We start from the raw sequence: 22,829 nt of genomic DNA on the forward strand, positions 1-22,829 counted from the left end.
ACAGGATTCATGTGCAGGGCTGTGCTGGGTGGTGCGTCCCTTGGTTGGGCATGGCCAGGGACGCCCTCCCAACCAGCCCTAGAGGCCCTGATGTTCCTCCTTGTCCTGCTCCAGCATGCTGCAGCCCTCCTGGCTGTGGGCCATGTGGGAGATGCGCTGCACCACTACTTGTCTCAGCAGGCAGGAGGAGGAGGAGGAGGTCATGCAGGTCCGGCTCCAGGTGACCTGTGAACTGTGTCCTATTCACTATGGCCCTGAAATGTCCAAATTTATAGTCCCACAGGGAGTAAGCAGGTTGACTTCTTCTCTCTGCCCGGCTGGAGGCAATCTGCGATGACAATGCTCTTCTCCATCAAAGGCTCTGCTCCATCAAAGGCAGTGACCCCTACCTGTCTGCAGAAGCAAACCTCATGCTTTAGGTTCCCTGGGTGGTTCCATACCCGCCTGTGTCTACAAACTCGCGCATGTGGGTGCAACTACTCACCTTGAGTGTTTGGTGGTGCCTTTCCCTGCCAAGAAGGCAAAACCTTCTCTGCCATTGTTTTTCTGATCGGGGCAATGTGGTGAGGCATGTTCAGGTCATCCCTGCCTGCCATGGCCTTTCCTCCCCCTGTGCTCACCTCTCATTATATCGAGCCAGCAGCATTCCCCTTGAGCACCTTTCACTTCTGTAGGGAGAACTTGTTCCACTCCCGCAGGAACTTCTTGGCCCACAATGTCTCAAACAGAGAAAGACTGTCTTTTATCTACAATACATGGCCTTTTCTGTTGTCTGTCATGCGTCAGATGACTGATTGTCTGGGTGAGTCAGTGGTTGTCAGAGCCCAGAACACGCTGAAAGTGAAACTGGGTTTCCTGACTGCAAGAAGGATTGGAAATGTGTCTTGAAACATGAGGAAGGTTCCTGAGACCTCATGTTGTGGTGTGCATGGGGACTGTCCTGGACAAAGCAGGGAGATGCGATTCAAGCAGCAGTGCAGAGATTTCCCAGCCTTTCAGGCTTACACTCACTTGGAAGGTGGCTTTGTACTGACCGTACTGGTCAGCAGGGGCCTCCCTCACCAAGTGCCGGGCACCCCCCGGTACATACATTTCCCTCAACTCCAGAACCTGGGTCAGTCCTTGACCCCGGTTTGACTATTGGCATTGCGTTGAGTGTTGGCACGAAGACCTCCTGATATGTAAACCTTCTCTGCTTTAGCCCTTGGGTAAGGAGAGGCGGAAGTGCAAAACCAAATGCACTAGCAATGCGTAACTGCCTCTGAAAGTCCATCTTGTCTCCCCTTTTTCTCTGTCTCTCCAGAAGTGTAGCTCTCCTCAAGAGTTGAGTCTTGGATGCAAAAGGCCTGAGGGATGACTCCTTCCGAGGGAAGATATTCTGTTTGCCTTCTCCACGTGTCTTTGAAGGTTGCTTTGCTTAATTGTGCAGTAGTCAGGCATTACTTCTCCCATGTGTCCTCTAAGAAAATACAAAGAGAAAAGTGAGAAATAAGACGACGGAAAAACATCAACTGGATTGCCACACAGGCCAATGCTTCCCCAGCTGCTCCCAGGATATCCAAAAGGTGCGTATCTGACAGACATCCTTAGGAACAGGCCACAGAAGACATCACCCTCCGTTACTTGAGATAGCCCCTCTGCAGTTTGGAATATTACTGTGTGCTGTCATCCCCAGGAGATTTAGTCTATCCTTTTCTGCAGCCCTGTGAAGACCCAGGCCAGGTGTCAGCCATGAAGATCCTGTCCCTGCTCTTCCCATTCTTCCTCGTGTTGATCCAGGGTGCTGCAGGTGAGAGGGCGAGAAGGGAGATGGCGTGAGGTGTGAGTCCCCATCAGTAGGAACCTCCTTGTCCTGGGAAGTGAACACTTTTGCCAAAGACAAGGAGGGGAACGTTTTTGCAGTTGTCTCAGAGCTCCTATGTAATGGCATACATCTGGGTGTGGTTATGGCTGTTACCATTTGCAGTGCGTATAGAGGAATCCAGCCCAAAGAAAGGACTTTGTTTCTTCTGAGGTTTAGGGAGGGAATCAGCCCTGGGCTCCAACTCCCGAGATTTGCTGCCGCTCTGGGAGGTGTCTCTGGATGAGCTACTCCTGAAGTCACTGTAGGCACAGGCTACACAGACCATCCTAGGTGTCCAAAATGTGGGCACTCCGGGGCAGAGTTTTCTGAGCGTGATATGCAGTACAGTTTGAGGGCCCTTTGACCTCTTAGACCTCCAATCCATCCCGGTACTGTGTGACTTAGCTGAGAATTTCTGGTGGAGGTTAACAACTTAGAGGGTGGCTGGAGGCCACGGCACAGCCTTCTGCAGCCCTACGGCCAGAGACAGCTAGACACCAGGTCTTTAGCTTAGAACCCTCCAGGATACACTGCTCATGCTGTCCAGTAGCATTGAACCTGAGTGTCCCAAAGCACTATTGTCCCGAGCCATGACCCCTGCAAGGGCTGGGCAAGGGCTTTCCATCAGAAGTCAGTCAAAGGTCGGGTACTGCCAGGACGGGGATGTCGAATGGGAGAAGTGCCCCGCTTGCCAACTCTGCTGCTCAAGGCAGCGGTGGACACAAAGCTGGGGAGTCAGCGTGACTCTTACTCAGCCTCAGTTTGGTCCTTCCCACAGTCTGTTCTTGTGTGCACCCACTTGAGAGTGAGAGAGTCCTTCTGGGTGAGACACGTTGCCATTGAAGCTGTGGTTATGGTGAGGTTGAAGCTGAGCCCATTTATTGGCCTGAAATGCACGGGGAGTGTCAGACTTTCTGCAACCACATGCCGCTAGACCAGATCAATGTTCTAATAGTTTCTCTGTTCATGACCTTCCATGGCACCAGGAAGTGCAAAATGATGCAGACGACAAGGGGGATTCTGTGTTTTTGGGGGATGCCGTTTCCCCTATAGATTCGTGGGAGTTTGTTCAACATTCAGGCACTGCTGCAAAAGGTAAGTTCTGGAAACAGTTTGCCTCTATTTATATAGTTATTATTGTCTTTCAAGCCAGCTCCTGGTTGGCAGCTTTGTGCATTCATGCCCAGAGGGAAAAGCCAGGGAAAGAAGGGAAAAGTCCTTGTGGGTTTGGACCTGTCTGCTGTTGGTGCTGAAGGAGCCCAAGGTCAGCCAGTGCCTCCCCGCCCTCTTTCAGCCCCATGGAGGCTTGCCCACTGACAATACAGAAAGCTCAGCCTTGTTGTCCAAATGAGAAGGCTGTCCCTTGGGTAGTGTGAGGCACAGGACTCTCCTCTTGATGTCTCTAAAGAGCCTTGGAGCCAAGGCTGCCAACACTACGGAGAGCACAGGGCAAGCCAACTGGAATGGCTGGAGTTTACATCTGTGAGGTTGTCTTATCCCCCTGCACTTGTTTGTCACAGGAGAGGAGGTGGGAGAGAGTGGGAGGAAGGGAAAAGTGAGTTACAACAGGTGACGTGCTCATCTCCTTTCTTCATACAGCGTCTGGGGTTGAGACCCTGAACTCTGCAAGCAGGACGTCCCCCTCGCTTCTGGCTCCTGGACCCATCTCGTGATGTCCTCCCCCCTCCCTCCTCTCCCCGTTTGTGATTGGGCTGCCGTGCCCAGTACTGCTGACTCAGAAAGGCAAGAGCCAGGAGGTTCGGAGAAGGTAGCAAATCCTTATTTGTGGAGCACAAGAGCTTTGTTACAAGGTCCCAGCTCTGGTCCCAGTTGCAGAACCCACCGCAGGAACATTTCCTTAAAGAAACGGGGTGTGAGAGACCCCGGGGGGATGCCACAGCAACCAGGAGAAGTCACACGTGACTCATGATCTCACTGGAGGAAAATAAATATCTGTACCCAAAAGTCGGGTTTCTGCCTTCCTTCATCTGCATCATGTCTATAGGGAAACCTCATTATCTACTGGGCAGCTTCACTGTAGTATCAGATAAATCCTCCATTTTTACAGACACTTAATTCATTCAGATCTTACCTTCTGCTCCCTGGAGCATGAGGAGGATGAGGACACAGAGGCCAGGCTGGAGTTGCTGGTACCTCAAAATGTCCATCTCAAAAGCTCCTTTTCCTGCTTCTCCCCCTGCCAGAGAAAAAGAAGCATCGCTTCCCTGTTCTGACACCTCTGAGAAGGCTTCCCAGGCCTTCAGCCATGGGTCTTGTGTCATCTTGCCTTGTGTAAGAACCGCTTGGTGCTGTGGTTTGCTGGACGCTTCTTGGGACACACGCACACACACATGCACTGCATCCCTGTTCATTAGTAACCAGCACCAGGCTGCTGCTCTGCCACAAAACGGAACTTCTCCTGCTTCTCTTCAAGAAGCTCTCCCAGTAAAATCCAAGACCAGCCTTCTGGCACTGGGCCCTCTTCTTCTGCTAAGCATGCAGAAGCCATCTTCCACTTTTTCATGATTGTTGTCTTGCCACCGTGTCTTGAAATCTCAATGGCGTGTGAGGGGAAAAGGCTGAGAGGCCAGGCTCCACAGCCAAAATCCCCAGCAGGTAACCCCTTGGAGTTGGGGCGACCAGATTGCTCTTCCATACACCTTGGGAGGCAGTTGCCAAGTTGGGCATGCAGCACAGAGCCCTCCTGCCCAAAAAGAGCAGCCACTTTACATAAAATCATAGAATCATAGGATCATAGGGTTGGAAGGGACTGCTGGAGATCATCCCGTCCAACCCCCTGCCAGAGCAGGGTCACCTTAGAGCAGGTGGCACAGGAACGCGTCCAGGTGGGGTTGGAATGTCTCCAGAGACGGAGACTCCACCACCTCTCTGGGCAGGCTGTGCCAGTGCTCCGCCACCCTCACAGGAAAGAAGTTCCACCTCATGTTGAGATGGAACTTCTTATGGTCAAGTCTGTGCCCGTTACCCCTTGTCCTGTCCCTGGGCACCACTGAAAAGAGCCTGGCCCCATCCTCCTGACACCCACCCTTTCAGTATTTATAAGTGTTGATAAGGTCCCGCCTCGGCCGTCTTTTTTCCAGACTGAAGAGACCCAAATCCTTCAGCCTTTCTTCATAGGGGAGATGTTCCAGTCCCCTCATCATCTTGGTAGCCCTTTGCTGACCCCTCTCCAGCAGTTCCCTGTCCCTCTTGAACCGGGGAGCCCAGAAGAACTGGACCAACCACTCCAGGTGTGGCCTCACCAAGGCGGAGTACAGGGGGAGGATGACTCCCTCGACCTGATGGTCACGCTCTTCTTGATGCCCCCCAGCATCCATTGGCCTTCTTGGCCACAAGGGCACCTTGCTGACCCATGGTCATCCTGTTGTCCACCAGGACTCCCAGGTCTCTTTCCACTGAGCTGCTCTCCAGCAGGTCAGCCCCCCAGCCTGTACTGGTGCGTGGGGTTATTCCTCCCCAGGTGCAGCACCCTACACTTGCCCTTTTCTCGATTGCAAGAAGGGCATCAAACGCATTGGCTTCACAAGCGATGGCTACGTCCATCTTATATTTCTTCACCTTGCATGGCTTTAGGAGGAGACACAGATTTGTTGGATCACCTGGTTTACAGACCTTAACGAGTACCCTGGTGTTCCTCTCACTTTCTCTGAACAGACAGTAGGGAGATAGTGTCATGCTTATCACCTTTGACATGTCAGGTGCACAGACATCTTGTTCCAGAAGAAAAGGTTCTTGCAGTGTCTAGAGGTGGGAAGATTTTCAATATTTCACATGTTCTTGCACATCACATGCTAGCTGAGTATTCAATCTGATGAGAAGAGACAAAGAAGGACTCCTTTCTTTTGGGACCAGGCTAGTGCTGGTTGGTGTTTGCACCAACCAGTTACTTTGTACATCCCAAAGATTTTTCAGCAAGCCACCACAGCCCGTGTGCCTGCTGTGAGGTGGGGTGTCACAAGAGCTGTTGCATGAGGATAACGGTGAAGATTGCAACAGCCCCCAGGAGGCACCTCAGCCTCTCTCATTGCTTCAGAGAGGGATAAGGTGCAACCCCATTGTCCCCACACAGATGGGTCGCTTTCTCATTGGCCAAGGGGAGATATGGCTTGCAAGAAAAAGCACATGTCCCACCCACTGGAAACAGCGTAAAACTAGGGGGGTTTGAACAAAGGGATACTCCCTATTTCTGCGTGCAAGTGACCCCTGGTTGGGTTGTTACAGCCTGTTGCTGCCTTGGTGCGTTCTGAACCAACACCTTCATCAGGTAGGTGACTGCAGAGCCTCTTCCAGGCTGGCCACCCATTCAGCCTTTCTGTGCAAGCCCATCTTCCTGGAACCGTCAAAATGACAAAATGTTGGGAGTGTCTCTGAATGTAAACAAGCATCAGAGCTGCCTGGGAAAGGGAATAAAAACCTTTGTAGGAGTTTTAAGAGCCCAGAGCATGTGGAAGATGGAACCAGATTTTCCTAAGTACAAGAGAGTCTGTAAAGGTGCCTTAATGCTGCAGCAGATTCTTTGCTGTGAAGCCTGGAAATGGTCTTGAGTTGCAGATGGGCACTCCCAAGTCAAGCTGGGAGACCTCTTCTGAGCCCAGGGAAGCAGAGGGGATTGGGGAGGGTGTTTTGGGCAGCCAGCTTTGCACTGGCTGAGGTGACGGAGAGCACCGGCTGGTCTGGCATGGCATCTCCAGGTACAAGCATTTCCCTAAATTCTTGACCCTGGTTTGGCTATTGCCAGGGCACTGAGTGTTGGCACAAGCATCTCCAGATGTGTAATCCTTCTTTGTTCTGGCATTCGATTAAGAAGAGGCTGAAGGGAATGCCCTACTGGTAAACTAAGCATGAATCCTCCAGTTCATGTTTTGAGGAAACCATCATGAAGACCTGTGAAGAAGACAATGAAATAAACTCCAGATAATCCAACAGGCTGGTGCTTCCTGAAATGCTCCCAGGATACCCATGAAATTGCAATGCTAAGACTCATTATTATCTCTTTTTGTTGGAGATTGAGCTTCTGCATTTTGGCTCACCGTTGTTGTCTCGATGTGTCTTCTCTGCAGCCCTGTGAAGACTTGGGATAGGCATCAGCCATGCGGATCCTGTACCTGCTCTTCCCATTCTTCCTTCTCTTGGTCCAGGGTGCTGCAGGTGAGAGGGGAAGAGGGGAGACAGGGTGAGGTGTGAATCCCCATCAGCAGGATCCTCCATGTCCTGGGAAGGGACCAGATTTGTCAGATATAGATAACATTTGGGAGGGACTGGCTCTGATGAATGGCCAGGCAGCCGAAAAGCCAGCACAGCACCTCCTGGACCTTACACTGGTCTTCCCTGGTGGCTTTCCCCACACCCACACACACTGCTGCAGAAAAGAAAACCTACAGTGGAGAGGTAAAGATGTTTGGTTTGGTGCTCAGTGCACATGGGAGATAGCTTGAGGGGCAGCATTAGCCTCTCTGGAACGAGGCACATTTTTAACAGTTATCCCAACCTCACTTTATTTGACCTCTTTCACTGTGCAGGGTCCTCCCTGGCTCCAGGAAATAAGAAAGAATGTCAACGACAAAAAGGCTTCTGTGGATTTCTGAACTGCCCTTTCCCCTTTATCGTCAATGGGAAATGTTCAAGGTTTTTCTTTTGCTGCAAAAAGTAAGTTTTGGAACTGGAAATGCTACTGTGATGGCAGAAAGTGTTGCTGTTGTGTTTAAGTGCCGATGTTTGGCTAATTACTCAGTACTATACACACTCCAAGGCAGAGGACAGGGGAGGAAAGGAAAGGTCCTTGGAGCTGCCTTGAATGGGGCTGGCGGAGCCCACAATCAGACAGCACCCGCCAACGCTCCTTCAGTGCCGCGACACTCATTCAGGCTTTGCAGAGGGCTCTCCCAAGCCAGCCAAGAGCAAAGCACGCACTGTCCTTGGACAGTATCGAGCACACGATCCTGCTTTTGCTGCATCTGGATAGGCTTGGAGTCAGGGCTGCCAGCACTAAGACAACACAGGTCCAAAGTGTGTGCAATAAGGACGGAACCTCACCTCCGTGGAGCCTGATGCTCTTGCACCATAGACCTGTCTTGTCCTTGCAGGGGAGGTGTGAAAGGGTGGGAGGAAGGGAAAAGTAAGTTACAACAGGTGATGTGCTCGTCTCCTTTCTTCATACAGAATCTGGGGTTGAGACCTTGAACTCTGCAAGCTGGACGTCCCCCTTGCTTCTGGCTCCTGGACCCATCTCCTGATGTCCTCTCCCCTCCCTGCCTCTGCCGTCCCCAGGTGCTGTGGCAGCAGGAGTGGAAGCGCTGCTCCTGCTTGATGCCCGGGTGCTCGTGGGCCAGAGCCATCCCGTCACAGACCTGGTGCTGTTGGGGCAGAGGCTGCTTTTCCCGGCTTGAATAAAGATGAGCAGTTTGGCATTGCAGCGTGTGGGACGTGTGGCTCTTCTGTTGTGGTGGAGGGTGTTTTGTGCCTGCTGGCTCTGGTGGTGGTGGTGGGTTGGTGTCAGGAGAAGCACCGGGACATGCTGGGGGTCACAAGCATGGCTGTCCCTGGGGTGCTCTTAACTGGCAGTGGCGTGTTGACACTGATCCTGCCGGTCCCTGCTGGGCCAAGGGCTTTGCTGTGGGTGTGATGGAGGTGCTCTACGGATGGTCCCTCCTGGGAAGTGGGAGGCCTGTCCTGCTCCTGCCGGTCACAGCTGTCCCTTGCCCCTGACAGCCATGGGAATCCCTCCCAGGATTCGTGTGCAGGGCTGTGCTGGGTGGTGTGTCCCTTGATTGGGCATGGGCAAGGCTGCCCACCCAACCCATCCCAGAGTCCCCAGAGGTTCCACCACATCTCCACCTCCCTCATCTGCAATGGGGCTGTGAGTTGCAGAGCAGTCCCCACTCAGGTCCCTCCACTGCTGGCACAGCACCAACCCCTCCACCTGCCCCACAGCCTCTGTCCCTGACACAGCTCTCTTGGGGGGGCCTGGTCCCACAGAGGGACTCCAGGGAGACCTTTACCGGCCTTGGAGGGAAGTAGGTCTCCCAGACTGGCTGTCCAGCTCCTCCTCAAGGTGCCCTCTCCAATGGTTCCCATGGACCACAACTAGGAAAAGTCCAGAAGTGTAGCCTAGCAGGGAGAAAGCAGGGTATCTCCTCCTCTTTGCTTTCTCCTCTATGCCTTCTCCTCTCTGCCAAACTGGGATTGCAACGCTGTTATCCGTCAACAATCATTGACCTCAACCCTTCTGCAAGTGCAGACCTCTGCCCTGTATAGTTAAATACACGTGTGTTCCATGCACATATGACTATGTCAGCGACTAGTGACCCTGGCTGTTCTACCGAATTCTTTCTATTCCAAGGAGGCAGATCACCCTCAGCACTCCAACCCTGACTTCCCTACCTTCTGCTTCCCTGCTGAGTGTGCAGCCCCTCTCAGAGCCACAGGGCTGACACCCGCATTTGCTCCCAGGGCATCTCTGCCCCAGTCCCGAAGCTGAAGGTCCCTGCTGGATTCAGAGCAGCTCAGTCTCCTGTGACAAAAATTCCTGTGTGAGGGTTGCAGGAGTGAATGAGGATCTGTACGGCCCCAAGAACTGTGTCTACGTCAGCTAGAGTCTTTCCTCCTGCCCATCAGCATCTCCCACCCTGCTCTCCAGGCCCTGTATCTTGCACAGCGGGTTCCCACTGATTTACCAGCATCATTTCCTTCATGTTCGTTCATGCATCATTGAACCGAACATTTAACAGTCACCACGAACACCCTTTATCTCTATCAGCATGAAGCTGTTCCACTGTGCCATGGACCGCTTTGCCCAGAACATCTTGAACAAGACTGATGGTATTGTGGAAAGTCACCCCATGAGTTTAATATAGTAGAGGTAGAGGAAAAGCAGCAAGAAAAGGAGAAAGGTCAATGGATAAATGATATTTTCTGTTACCCAGGATATGATAAGACTTACATGGAAGCAGTGAACTGGAGATGTTGATACATGACCCGAAAGATCCCTTCCAACCTAGGCAATTCTGTGATTCTATGATTCTATGTGTGCATTTGAACATCAGCTCATAAATGCATGCAGCAATCAATGTTATTTCCAAAACATCTGATAAAACTGCAAATAAAAGCAGATATAAAGCCACTCTTATAATTTCAAAAGGTAAGAAGGTTTATAATACCCCTCATGTTTTTTGTCAAATTGGAGGAGAAAAGGAGGGAAACCTGTTTTTTTCAGACTGGTTGCTGCTGTCTACAGCAGGCAACGTCCAGGCAGTTCCTGCCAAGCCACTGCAGCTCATGTGCCATGGGGTGTCACAAGAGGTGTTGCATGAAGATAACGGTGAAGATTGCAACGGCCCCCAGCAAGCACCTCGGCCTCTCCCATTGCCACAGGGAGGGGTGAGGTGTAACATCACCATCCCCATGTAGATAGGTCACTTTCGGATTGGCCAAGGAGAGATGTGGCCATAGGAATAAGGACGTCTTACCCATCAGCAGTGGTATAAAACCAGGGTGTTTCTGGCAATGCGGTATTCCTTGACCCCAAAGGCATCTGGAAGCAAGTGATTCCTGGTGCGTTTGTTGTTGCCTGAAGACCAAGACCTTTCCTCGTCAGGCAAGTAACTATGGGGTCTCTTTCAGGTTGGCCACCCATTCAGTCCCTCTTTTCAATTCCATCATAGTGGAACCATCTAAATGACAACCTGTTGGGTATATCTGTTCACAAAATGATGTCATCTGAGCTTTCTAGGAACAAAAAAGTAAATTGAAAAGATGAATTCCTTCCTATTAGAGCTTGAGATCTGCTGAAGCTGGATCCAGGGCTTCCCCAGTGCAGGAGAGCCTGGAAAGTTTCTGTGGTGTTTGAAGAACACCAGGATCTTGTATTCTGGGGAAATGGGAATTCTATAACTTAAAGGGAGGAGCCCCATTACATGCAGCAGTACAGATACTTTCCGTTCCTTCAGCCTTCAGTTCACTTGAAAGGTTGCGTTTTCCTGACTTCTTTGGCCACTGAGACACTTGTCTGCCTTCTTTCCTCCCCTGGGGAGCTGCTGCACAGAATCATTTTGTGTCCGTAGCTTTACCATTGCCTTTGCATTCAGCATTGTCACAAACATCTCCAAAACATGCAAACCTTGTCTACTTTGGCCTTTGGTAAGGAGATGAAGAAGCGAGAGAGCACAGACACTAGGCATAACCCTTATCTGATGAGCACACATGAAAGCACACCTAGCCTATCCCTTTGATTCCATCTCCCTAGAAACATATTTAGGTCTGTTTCAGAGACAAGTGTGCCATGGGTAAGGCCCAAGGTACTTCCAAAGGTAAGTTTTCTGACTGCATTCTCTAAAGTAGCACCAGCTGCTTTTTTACTTAAAACAGCATGAACCACCAGACATAAGATCTACAGTCTGTGCTTGGGAGAAAGCATAAGGAAGATAAAATGAAATATGTGTTTAGGTACTGCCTTCCCTGAAATTTCCTGAACTGTTGGCAGGCTGTTCATGAAATTGCACAATAGCCATTGTTCTTGTGAATTGGCTACAGAAAACAACAACATCTTCTTTTTTCAGGATAACACATCTGCAGTTTGATATAACACAGTGACCAGGCTTCTACACCATCTGGGGTTCCCCATGTCCTTGTTGCCTTGGTGTCTCCCTTCTGTATCCCTGTGAAGACCTGGGCCAGGTGTCAGCCATGAAGATCCTGTACCTGCTCTTCCCCTTCTTCCTCCTGTTGGTCCAGGGTGCTGCAGGTGAGAAGGAAAGAGGGGAGATGAGTCAGGTGTGCGCTCCCATTAATGAGGTCTTCCATGTCCCAGGAAGTGACCATATTTTTTACAGATGCTTAAAGGAAAGAATGGTTTTGTAGCTTTGCTCCAGCATGGAAGGTCATGCAATAAGATATTCCAAAGGAGGCTCTCACAATGCCCCTTCCTCTGAGGGTAGAGAAGCTGGTGTAAAGCAAGCCATCCAGGAATAAGAGCTTGGCTTCTTCTGTGGGTTTGTGAGGGACTGAGCTCTGGGCTCCACCCTGGGCATTTAGGTGCTGCTCTGGCGCGTGTCTCTGGATGAACTCCCATTGCAGTCGCTGCAGTCTCAGCCTATGCAGCCTATTCTGCTCACCCAAAAAATGGATGGGCAAGTCTGTTGTCTAATCACAGATATCTGGTACCTTTTGAGGATCCTTAGATGTGTGTGATTCTGAGATGTCAAAGCCCTTTACTCCAGGCTGGAGGAGCTAGCCAAGGCTTTATGGAAGAGCTGCTCCTTCTGCAGGGACAGAGGGAGGATGGAAGTTATCCCTTTGTACCACAAACAGCCAGGGATACGTGTGCCTCCGGGCTTTAGCTGATAGTCCTTCTAGGTAGTTAACTTGATATTGAAGGTCCAATTGTGGTCATTTTAATACTTGGCCCACAAAGTGGGTTGAATTCCTAGTGGAGTGCCAGTCCCTCTGGAATTACAGAATATTCTCCCAAATCTCTTCCTTTCAACTGTTTCTCTGTACAGGTGCATCTCTGGCTCCAGGAAATGAAGGTCAATGTAAGCAAGAAGGGGGATTCTGTAATTTTTTGACATGCTATCACCCTCATCACATCTTTGGAAGGTGTTCAACATTTATGGTTTGCTGCAAAAGGTAAGTTATAAAGTCAAACATTGGGGAATTGACCCTGTGCTTTCTTGGACAAAATAGATCTACTGTTCTTTTTACATCCACACTGCTGGATAACACCCTCCTGAATTCATGTGGAGACGCAGAGGCCAGGGAAGGAGGGTTAAAGTCCCTTGGTAAAGATGCTTGAACCTGGTCTGCGTGGGGCTGAGGAAGCCCAGAATCAGCCAGCATCTTCCCATGAGACCAGACTGGGGCCTCTCATGAAGACTTTCCCATGCTGTTGGAAAGTGAAGTTTGATCTTTGCGTAGTGTGGGGCACAGGACTTTCTCCTTAAGGTTTCTGAAGAGCCTTGGGTTCAAGGCTGCAACTACTAAGGAATGCACAGGTCCAAGTCGTCTGCAATAAGGTATGGAGGTTTTCTGAGGAGGGGTTGTCCAGTAATTCCCTACGGGTCCTTACAATAGCAGTGGCAGAGAGACTGCAGGATGACAAAGAAGGAACATAAGAAATAAATATCAGTGACCACATATTGTGCTTTCTTTATGCAGGAAATGGTGATGAATCCCTGGACTTTCTGAGCAGGACATCCCCCTCGCTTCTGGCTCCTTGAACTGACTGTTGATGTCCTTTCCCATCCCTGCTTCTGCCATCCCCAGGTGATGTGACAGCAGGACTGGAGGCGTTGCTCCTGCTGGGTGCTCATGGGCTGGCGATGTCCTGTCGCGGTACTGGTGGTGTTTGGGAAGACGCTGCTTTTCCCAGCTTCAATAAAGACATGTAGTTTCACAAAATCACAGACTGGGGGGCTGGAGGGGACCTCTGGAGGTCATCTGGTTCTAACCCCCTTCTCAAGCTGGCCACCCAGCGCTGGTTGATGAGAACTGTGTCCAGCTGTCTTTTAAATACCTCCAAGGATGTGTAACCTGCTCTAGGTGACCCTGCTCTGGCAAGGGGGTTGGACTAGATGACCTCCAGAGGTCCCTTCCAACACTATGATTCTATGATTCTATGACTTTATGATGGAGACTCTTGTCACATGGCATCTGGTCCTGGCACTGGCACCACTGAACGGAGCCTGGCTCTGTCCTTTTTACACTCTCCCTTCAGGTATTTGTATATATTGATAATATCCCTGTGGAGCTTTCTCTTCTCCAGGCTGAACAGTCCCAACTCTCTCAGCCTTTCCTCATAGGAGAGATGCTCCCGTTCCTTCATCATCCTGGGCACCCTTTCATAGAATCATAGAATCATAGAATCATAGGGTTGGAAGGGACCTCTGGAGATCATCTAGTCCAACCCCCCTGCCAGAGCAGGGTCACCTAGAGCAGGTTACACAGGAACATGTCCAGGCGGGTTTTGAATGTCTCCAGAGTTGGAGACTCCACCACCTCTCTGGGCAGCCTGTTCCAGTGCTCTGTCACCCTCAGGGTAAAGAAGTTCCTCCTCATGTTTAGGTGGAACTTCCTATGTTCAAGTTTGTGCCCATTGCCTCTTGTCCTGTCCCCGGGCACCACTGAAAAGAGCCTGGCCCCATCCTCCTGACACCCACCCTTTAAGTATTTATAAGCATTGATAAGGTCACCCCTCAGCCGTCTTTTTTCCAGACTGAAAAGACCCAAATCCCTCAGCCTTTCCTCATAAGAGAGGTGTTCCAGTCCCCCAATCATCTTTGTAGCCCTCTGCTGCACCCTTTCCAGCAGTTCCCTGTCCCTCTTGAACCGGGGAGCCCAGAACTGGACACAGTACTCCAGGTGCGGCCTCACCAAGGCAGAGTAGAGGGGGAGGATGACCTCCCTCGACCTGCTGGCCACGCTCTTCTTGATGCATCCCAGGATGCCATTGGCCTTCTTGGCCACAAGGGCACATTGCTGACTCATGGTCATCCTGTTGTCCACCAGGACTCCCAGGTCTCTTTCCACAGAGCTGCTCTCCAGCAGGTCAGCACCCAACCTGTACTGGTGCATGGGGTTGTTCCTTCCCAGGTGCAGCACCCTACACTTGCCCTTGTTGAACTTCATAAGGTTTCTCTCTGCCCAGATCTCCAACCTGTCCAGGTCTCTCTGTATGGCGGCACAGCCTTCCGGTGTGTCAGCCACCCCACCCAGCTTGGTGTCATCAGCAAACTTGCTGAGGGCGCACTCTATCCCCTCATCCAGGTCATTGATGAATATGTTGAAGAGGACTGGACCCAGTACTGACCCCTGGGGAACACCACTCGTCACTGGTCTCCAATTAGACACTGTGCCCCTAATCACAACCCTCTGAGCTCTATCTTTCAACCAGTTTTCTATCCACCCCACTGTCCATTCATCTAACCCACACTTCCTAAGCTTCCCTATGAGGATGCTGTGGGAGACCGTGTCAAACGCCTTGCTTAAGTCAAGGTAGACCACATCTACCGCCCTCCCCTCATCTATCCATCTAGTCATGCCATCGTAGAAGGCTATCAGATTAGTCAGACATGATTTCCCCTTGGTGAATCCATGCTGAGTACTTCTGATAGCTTTCCTTTCCTCCACATGCCTTGAGATGACACCCAGAACGAGCTGTTCCATCATCTTTCCAGGGATGGAGGTGAGGCTGACCGGCCTGTAGTTCCCCGGCTCCTCCTTCTTGCCTTTCTTGAAGACTGGAGTGACATTGGCTTTCCTCCAGTCCCCAGGCACCTCGCCTGTTCTCCAGGACTTTTCAAAGATGATGGAGAGCGGCCCAGCAATGACTTCTGCCAGCTCCCTCAGCACTCTCGGGTGCATCCCATCAGGGCCCATGGACTTGTGAATATCTAGATGATCTAATTGGTCCCTCACTCGCTCCTCCTCAACCCAAGGGAAGTCGTCTTCTTTCCCTGTTACTTTATTCAATGCCTGGGACTCCTGAGGGGTGGGCCGAGCAGAAAAGACCGAAGCAAAGAAGGCATTCAGTAACTCTGCCTTCTCCACATCCTCCGTCACCATGACTCCTGCCTCATTCAGCAGTGGGCCTACAACTTCTCTGGTCTTCCTTTTGCTTCCAATATACTTGTAGAAGCTCTTTTTGTTGTGCTTGATGTCCCTAGCCAGGTCTAATTCCAAGGCGGCCTTGGCTTTCCTTGTTTCATCCCTGCACGCTCTGGTGGCATTCTTGTAATCCTCCCAAGGGGTCAGTCCCTTCTTCCACTTATTATAAACTTCCTTCTTCCACTTGAGCTTTTTCTGAAGCTCCCTGCTCAACCATGCAGGTCTCCTGCGTCCCTTGGCCGATTTCTTTCTCTTAGGGATGCACCGATCCTGAGCTTGGAGGAAGTGGTCTTTGAATATCAACCAGCTTTCTTGAGCCCCTTTGCCTTCCAGAGCCCTAGCCCACGGGATCTCTCCAAGCAGTTTCTTGAAGAGGTCGAAGTTAGCCCTCCTGAAATCCAAGGTTGTAATTTTACTTCTTGTTGTTGTTTTGTGGATAGTACCCATGATCCTGAACTCAATCATTTCATGATCACTACAACCTAGGGTGCCCCCAACCTTAATGTCCTCCACCAATCCCTCTGTGTTTGTCAGTACCAGGTCTAGAAGTGCTCCTCTCCTTGTTGGCTCCTGTACCACCTGTGTCAAAAAGTTGTCATCAATGCACTGGAGGAGCCTCCTGGACTGTGCATGCCTGGCTGTGTGGTCTTCCCAGCAGATATCGGGGTGATTGAAGTCCCCCATGAGAACCAGGGCCTGCGCTTGCGAGGCTACCTTCAGTTGTCTGTAGAAAGCCTCATCAGTCTCCCCATCCTGATCAGGTGGCCTGTAATAAACACCCACAACAGTGTCCCTCATATTTGCCTGTCCCTTAATCCTCACCCATAAGCTCTCAACCCGCTCTTCATCCGCCCCTAGTGAGAGCTCGATGCATTCCAAATGCTCTCTCACATAGAGTGCAATTCCACCACCACGCCTTGCTGGTCTGTCTTTCCTGAAAAGGACATAGCCATCCATGACAGCATTCCAGTCATGCGAGTTGTCCCACCACGTCTCAGTAATTGCAATGAGATCATGGCCCCGCAACCGCACACAGACCTCCAGCTCTTCCTGCTTATTCCCCATGCTGCGTGCATTGGTGTATAAGCATTTCAGAGAGGGAGTTGTGTGTGTAGTTTTGACCCTTGAGATGTGGTGTGCCTTCTGGCTTTCAGAAATACTGGCACACTGGCCCACGAGCGCTGAGCAACTACACCCTGGCACCTCACCAGCAAGCCCAGTACCATCCCCACCCCCCTTCAGATCTAGTTTAAAGCCCTCTCAATGAGCCCCAATAACTCTTGTCCTAGAACCCTTTTTCCCCTGGAGGTCAAGGTATTCCTGCCTGTTACCAGCAGGCCAGGCTTTTTGTAGATCAGGCCATGATCAAAGAACCCAAAGTCCTGCCGGCAGCACCAAGCTCGAAGCCAGGCATTGATCTGCTGGGTCCTTCTATTTAGCCCCTCATCATTCCCCGCAACTGGGGGAATAGACGAGAACACAACTTGCGCTCCCGATCCCTTGACCAGCCGTCCCAGGGTCTTGAAATCTTTCTTCATTGCCCTTGGACTTCTTCTTTGTTGGCCTCTCTCCAGTATGTCCATGTCTCTTTTGGACTGGGGACCCCAGAACTGGACACAGTACTCCAGGTGTGGCCTCACAAGCACTGAGTAGAGAGAAAGGATCACCTCCTTCATCCTTCTGGCAATACTTGGTCTAATGCAGCACAGGATACCTTCAGGATAGCTTTCTTTGCTGCAAGGGCCCATTGCTGGCTTATGTTCAGCTTGGTGTCCACCAGGACACCCAGGTCCTTTTCTCCCAACCTGCTTTTCAGTTGAGTGGCCCCCAACATTTATTGGGGTGTGGGGCTGTTCCTCCCCAGGTGCAGGACATTGCACTTCCCATGTTGAACTTCATGAGGTTCCTGTCAGCCCATTTCCCTATCCTGTTGACATCTCTCTGGGTGGCAACAAAACTCCCTGGTGTATCAACCACTCCTCCCAGTTTGATGTCATCTGCAAGCTTGCTGAGGGTAACCTATATCTTAAAATTTCCTGATTTCTGGGGAAGACATGCCTTCTCCTTTTTTCCCATCTAGAGACCATACGAGACCAGCCCTGCTGCTCTCTGATATCGAGCACTAAGCTCAGCCCTTCTACAAACCAACACGTGAAGCTATGCTGCAGCTGCAGGTGAACATGCATGTTCGTTGGTGCACGGGTCTGTGTGTGACCAAAATATTTGTTGGGGAGCAGTGAGTCCAGGCTGTTCCACCAGGGAAGTCTGGCTTCACAGCAATAAGGCAGCTCCAGGTTTAAACCAGGTAGGCAGATCAGCGAGGTGTACAGCCATTACCCCTCATCCTATCACTGCACTCCCTGACAAAGAGTCCCTCCCCAGCTTTCCTGTAGGTCTTCGTTAAGTACTGAAAGGCTACAATAAGGTCTTCCTGGAGCCTTCTCTTCTCCAGGCTGAACAACCCCAACTCTCAGCCTGTCCTCATAGCAGGGCGGCTCCAGCCCCCAGATCATCTTCGCAGCCTCCTCTGGACTCACTCCAACAGCTCCATGTCCTTCTTATGTTGGGGACCCCAGAGCTGGAGGCAGTACTGTAGGGGGGTCTCACCAGAGCGGAGCAGAGGTGATGATATGTTAGATACTTGGATAAATACACTGCCGTTGTTTCAAATGTGATATTAAGCAGAACATAAATATGAATTATAAGCAGACACAGAGATGCAGTGTGTGGCAAGTCAAAAGGGTATTAATTAAGCACTGGGAAATGGTACATTTGACCCTTTTCTATTCCCACCACCTCCGACCACTGAAGACTGCAGCGTGCACTGTTTTTGCACTGTTTCTCAGTCTGTCTACACCCAGAATTTGTGATGCCCTCAGGGTATTCTGACAAACACCTCCTCCATTTCACTTGATTTCCAGGCTGTTCCATGTTTATCTTATCCTAACTTGGCTGTGAACCTCCTCTACAACACACCTGACTTGCTCGTCATGTGTGGGAGTAAAGCCCTGGAGACACATCGTCCTGCCTGACACACGTCAGTGACTGCTCCACAGCAAAAGCACCAGTCCCGCTGCAGACTGGTTTCCAGTGCCCTGTTCGCACTGCATCCTGTATACTGAAGCCAGAACCCTTTTTCAAGGTGAAGGTCAAGGCCTGAAAAGCATCAACAAGGAATTTCAGCTTTCGGATTGCAGAGAAACCTCAACAGTTGGTGGCCAGCTACCCACTAACTCCTGCCATGTTGAGAAATAATGGTGTTTCCCGTCCTTCACTTCCATGGGGTGCACTTCATTTCCAGATGTAACCATAAAACGTTACTTTGCCAAACGGTGCCACTCAAGGGAGTATTAAGCATTTGGACAAGTTCAGGCAGAACTGCAGAAGGGAAGAGAGGGGCTGAGACAAGAAGAAATATTTCAGAACCAATTATGATGTGACCTGTGAAGTATGTATACCGTATCTTCCACAATATATACTCCATGCAACACATCTGTGGCGATTCAGTTCCTCTGACTAATGTGAGTGACTGCAGACACAGTTGTGGCTAGACAGAGAACTGAAGGAAGTGTGCCACGTGGGAGAGGAGCTAATGAGGAGTGACTAGGATAAGCTATTCCCCACCTACTATCTTTTGTGCATCCTCTCAGAGGAACAGGTGGAAAAAAATAAAAAAAACTTACATCCGTTGCTGTGAAATTACAGGACAAACAACTTATGGAGAGAAAAGAACTGTCATAAATTGCTGCACTGTTTAGATAATTGTGGCACTAGTTACGTTTGTGTGTCAAAACCCAGGTAGGATCATCGCCCTCAGCCCAAGAAACAGACACCCATGTTCCAGTGATGTGAATGCTGAGCAACAATTTATTCAAAAGGAGGGAAAGCAATGCAGAATACATTTGGATTTACTCTACATCATAAAGCTTTTTGCACTGAAAATGAAAGGTGCATGAGGCTTTGTAGCAGGATCCGGTGGTTTTCACAGTAAGGGGATTCAAAGCAAATTCCTAGGTTTAGAAGAAATGTTCATCGCTCTTGAATGGACAATCCATGAAGTTTTTATTGATTCCATGGCCTGTACAAACTAAAATAAAAAAATATTCAGATTCTCTCTGTGCTTGTATTCCTCCCCTACTTACCCTCAGTCCATGCTTATTTTCCTCTTGGGTATAAGTACTTTCCAAAATACCTAGTGTCATGTATAGTCATGCTGGGACAGACCTGTGCATTCATACCTGTGAGTAAGAGGAGTGTTTTCCTATTGCTTCAGGAAAAGCAGGGAATTAAATTTATATAACTTGATTTTGGGGTGAATGCGTTAATTCCTGAGTGAAAACAGAAGTCTACCTTTCACGTGATACTTTCTTTTTACAACACTGGGCCCCTTTTTGCACACATTAGACTACACTCAGAGATCTGTGTTCACCCTCAATGTAATTGAATTCCCCTCTGTTCCCCATACAGCACAGCAGCCCGCTTCTGCCAATACCAAACCCTGATACTTCGCTCTGGCGTAGGAGCTGTAAAGGAGCTGTCAAACAGAGCTGGGACAGCACAAGACATCTCCCACCGTACGTTATCTTTCTTGCTGGGGCAGATCATGGTGCACATCTCAAGAAAAAGACCATCGTGGAGCTCAACCTACTTCAAAGCTTGACTGTCCTCATGGCATAATAGTTTGGTTTTTTTTCTTATATCCAATCTGAACATTCAATAGCACCTTGGGATTAAGGACACAGGCAAAATCAATTTGTCTGCTCATACTGCAGCTAAGCCTTGGTGAACATCAAACTTACGCTTTGCAGCAGGATCGAAATCCAAAACATCTCCCAACTTTAGTCAGAGGGGGGGGACATCTTCCAAAGTAACAGGACCCACTTCTACAGAAAAACATGTCCCGCTGGGGTGAAGACAAACCTGCAACAATAACAACAAAAAAAAATAATTTCCTTCCCTCTCATTCTGCAGGGCAGGACAATGCAGTTGTAATGCTAGCAGGGTTTCCCATTTGTCAAGCTGCCTTCACCACCCACTTGCCTTCAGGATGGTTGCCTGGATTTGGCCGTGTTGAAAGGCCATGTAAGAGGTGAGGTGACAAAGCAGGTCTACACCTTGGAGAGCTGGGACCCTTAGCTCACACTGCATCTAAATGTATGGCCTTAAAGCCCAGGTGGAGAATGATACAGACCTCCTGACTCATTGTCCTTTACCTTACAGAAAAGGGTCACAGGTCCAGAGGCTTTAATACTGGCTCCCATCCCAAAATAGTTGGCCAGGCTTCATTTTCATCTGCATATGCACCACTGAGTGTGTTGTTACCCAGAGATCATGGCCACCACAGATACCATCTCTGGTGCCTAACACCAGAACATTTAGCCCAATCTTTTTAGGAAGACACTAGAATTGAAAAATCACTTTTCTTCAAAAGTCATATCTTCTCCACCTTTGAAAGAGTTTTCATGGGGGAGCACAGGCACTGAGCTATATCACTAACTCCTGCCCAGTTTCTAGCAATTTTAACCAGCAGTAGTTAAAATCTGCTGGGAAGTTTACTTCAGGTGCACAAAAATCGCCTTCTAGCATCTCTTTTCCATCTTACCTGGAGAAACCTGGAGTGCCAAGAAGAGGAGAGAAAAGAGCAGGTAAAGGATCTTCATGACTGCGGATTTGCTGTGCCACTGTGGGAAAAAGGAGCACGAATAACATATGACAGGCAGTCCCTGGGATTTACAGTCTTCTGAACCATACAAATACTGTGTTAATCAAAATGTCATTTATATTGCATTTTTCTTCGAAGTTTCAAAGATAACTAGTAAGACCCATATGACATCACGGCTGCTGTGAGCATTTCTGGGAAAAGTAAATATATAAGGGGCACCATGCTTTCAGGTTATGTGATCGTTAAGTTATTTTAATAGCTTGATTGTTTGGATTTCTTTTACATTTTGCAAATAGTCCTTAGCTAAAATGCAATCATAACTTTATTTTTAGTTAAATGTTTTATCTAATAAATAAACAGCACTAAGCAGAATGAGGTGAATATACAGTCAAACTTACAAACTTCAGGAAAAAAAAATGTTCATTTTGCAATGTTAAAATTTATCCAGAAATAATAGCTAAAATCAACTTGCTCAAAATCTTCAGTCTTAGTCTACAGGCAGCAGTTCTAGAATGGAAATGTACAAGCCAAGTCAGTTCCCAAATTGAAATTTGACAAATGACATTTGAAAAGCAAACATGTAACGCCTTAATTGAAAGAGCTAATAATTGAACTAATATAATCACACGGGGCTAAGACAGCCTAGAAGAGACCTCACGGATAAAGAAGAGGCAGTAAATGTCATATATCTTGGCATTAGGATCTTCTGATCTGTCACAAATTACATTCTTTTAAGCAAGGAAGGGAAATTAGGTTGTGCTGAAACGTCATATTTCTGCAAATGGAATGGTAGAGGGTGGCCCAAAACAGCTTTGAAATTAGTATTAGAAGTTTACACAAATTTCTATATGCTTGAAAATATCAGGAGAAACAAGTAGGCAAATTCAACAGTTCTGAAAATGAAGTAAAGTTATTAACATAGAGACATAGATAAAAAATATATATACTGGTTTCCATCAAAGAGACCACCAATTTCTCTGGACCACAAACCTCTCTCAAGTAACCTGACCCAGTCAGATTTTTTCCTGGGAGTTAGTAAGCAGAGTATTTTTATCAAACTTTTCTAGGTATTAGCACATATTGGAACTACTTATTCAACCTGTGCAATTTCTGGAAAACGTAGGTTAACCTTCTTTAATAACCTACAAATTTACAAATTTAGGTTAATAATGCAGAGGTTTGGGGGTTGTTTTTTTTTTTTGATTGCTTGTTTGTGTGGGGTTTTTTTTGTTTGTTTCTGTTTTTTAAAGAAAAGACAACAGGAGATATTGAAAGAAAGACCGAAAAAAAATGGGGAGTTACCAGGTATCAGGTGAGCCCAGACGCCAAACAAGACCTGCTCTTGGTCCCTTTCCTCCAGATAGTTTTGGCTGTGGGGCTGAGAGCCTCTTTTATAACGTGTTCCTTATGGGGGGGGACAACTTGCTTTCCCTTCTCAGCAAGTACACGTTCAGCCAATCAAAAAATTACCTCTTTTTTTTTTTTTTTTTTGTATGACTTCTAATCCAACTAGAATCAAGTTGCTTTTCATTTCTCAGTGAAAAAGCAGGGTTCCCCTCTGAACCTCTTGAAGCTTTTCTTCTGAAAAATCCCAGGTTATTCATGCAATACCTCTTGTGACACTCCGGTTTGTGTAAGATACGTTAAGCCACTGTGGTATGTGTCAAACATCTTGGGACGTACGTTGAACTTTTCCTGCTTAGG

The 22,829-nt window shown here is 49.0% G+C and overlaps 2 protein-coding genes across 3 annotated transcripts; one reads left to right on the plus strand and one right to left on the minus strand.

The window, feature by feature from the left end:
* Positions 1 to 6,054: 6,054 nt before the first annotated feature.
* Positions 6,055 to 7,514, plus strand: LOC141740154 (ostricacin-2-like). Its single transcript, XM_074578382.1, has 3 exons — positions 6,055 to 6,128; positions 6,925 to 7,012; positions 7,384 to 7,514. Exons 2-3 carry the CDS (start codon positions 6,955 to 6,957, stop codon positions 7,512 to 7,514), a joined length of 189 nt encoding a protein of 62 aa, XP_074434483.1. The 5' UTR covers positions 6,055 to 6,128; positions 6,925 to 6,954.
* An 11,452-nt stretch (positions 7,515 to 18,966) lies between these two features.
* Positions 18,967 to 22,829, minus strand: LOC141740156 (antimicrobial peptide THP2-like). Of its 2 annotated transcripts, XM_074578383.1 has the most exons (4): positions 22,428 to 22,829; positions 21,066 to 21,144; positions 20,263 to 20,383; positions 18,967 to 19,550 (listed from the first exon to the last, which is right to left on the minus strand). In XM_074578383.1, exons 2-4 carry the CDS (start codon positions 21,121 to 21,123, stop codon positions 19,526 to 19,528), a joined length of 204 nt encoding a protein of 67 aa, XP_074434484.1. In that variant the 5' UTR covers positions 21,124 to 21,144; positions 22,428 to 22,829; the 3' UTR covers positions 18,967 to 19,525. The 2 variants fall into 2 exon arrangements, with proteins under 2 accessions (XP_074434484.1, XP_074434485.1); XM_074578384.1 differs by lacking the exon at positions 18,967 to 19,550 and having other exon boundaries at positions 20,259 to 20,383.

This window comes from Larus michahellis, chromosome 3 (genome assembly GCF_964199755.1).
Source record: "Larus michahellis chromosome 3, bLarMic1.1, whole genome shotgun sequence".
Classification (NCBI taxonomy): Eukaryota; Metazoa; Chordata; class Aves; order Charadriiformes; family Laridae; genus Larus; species Larus michahellis.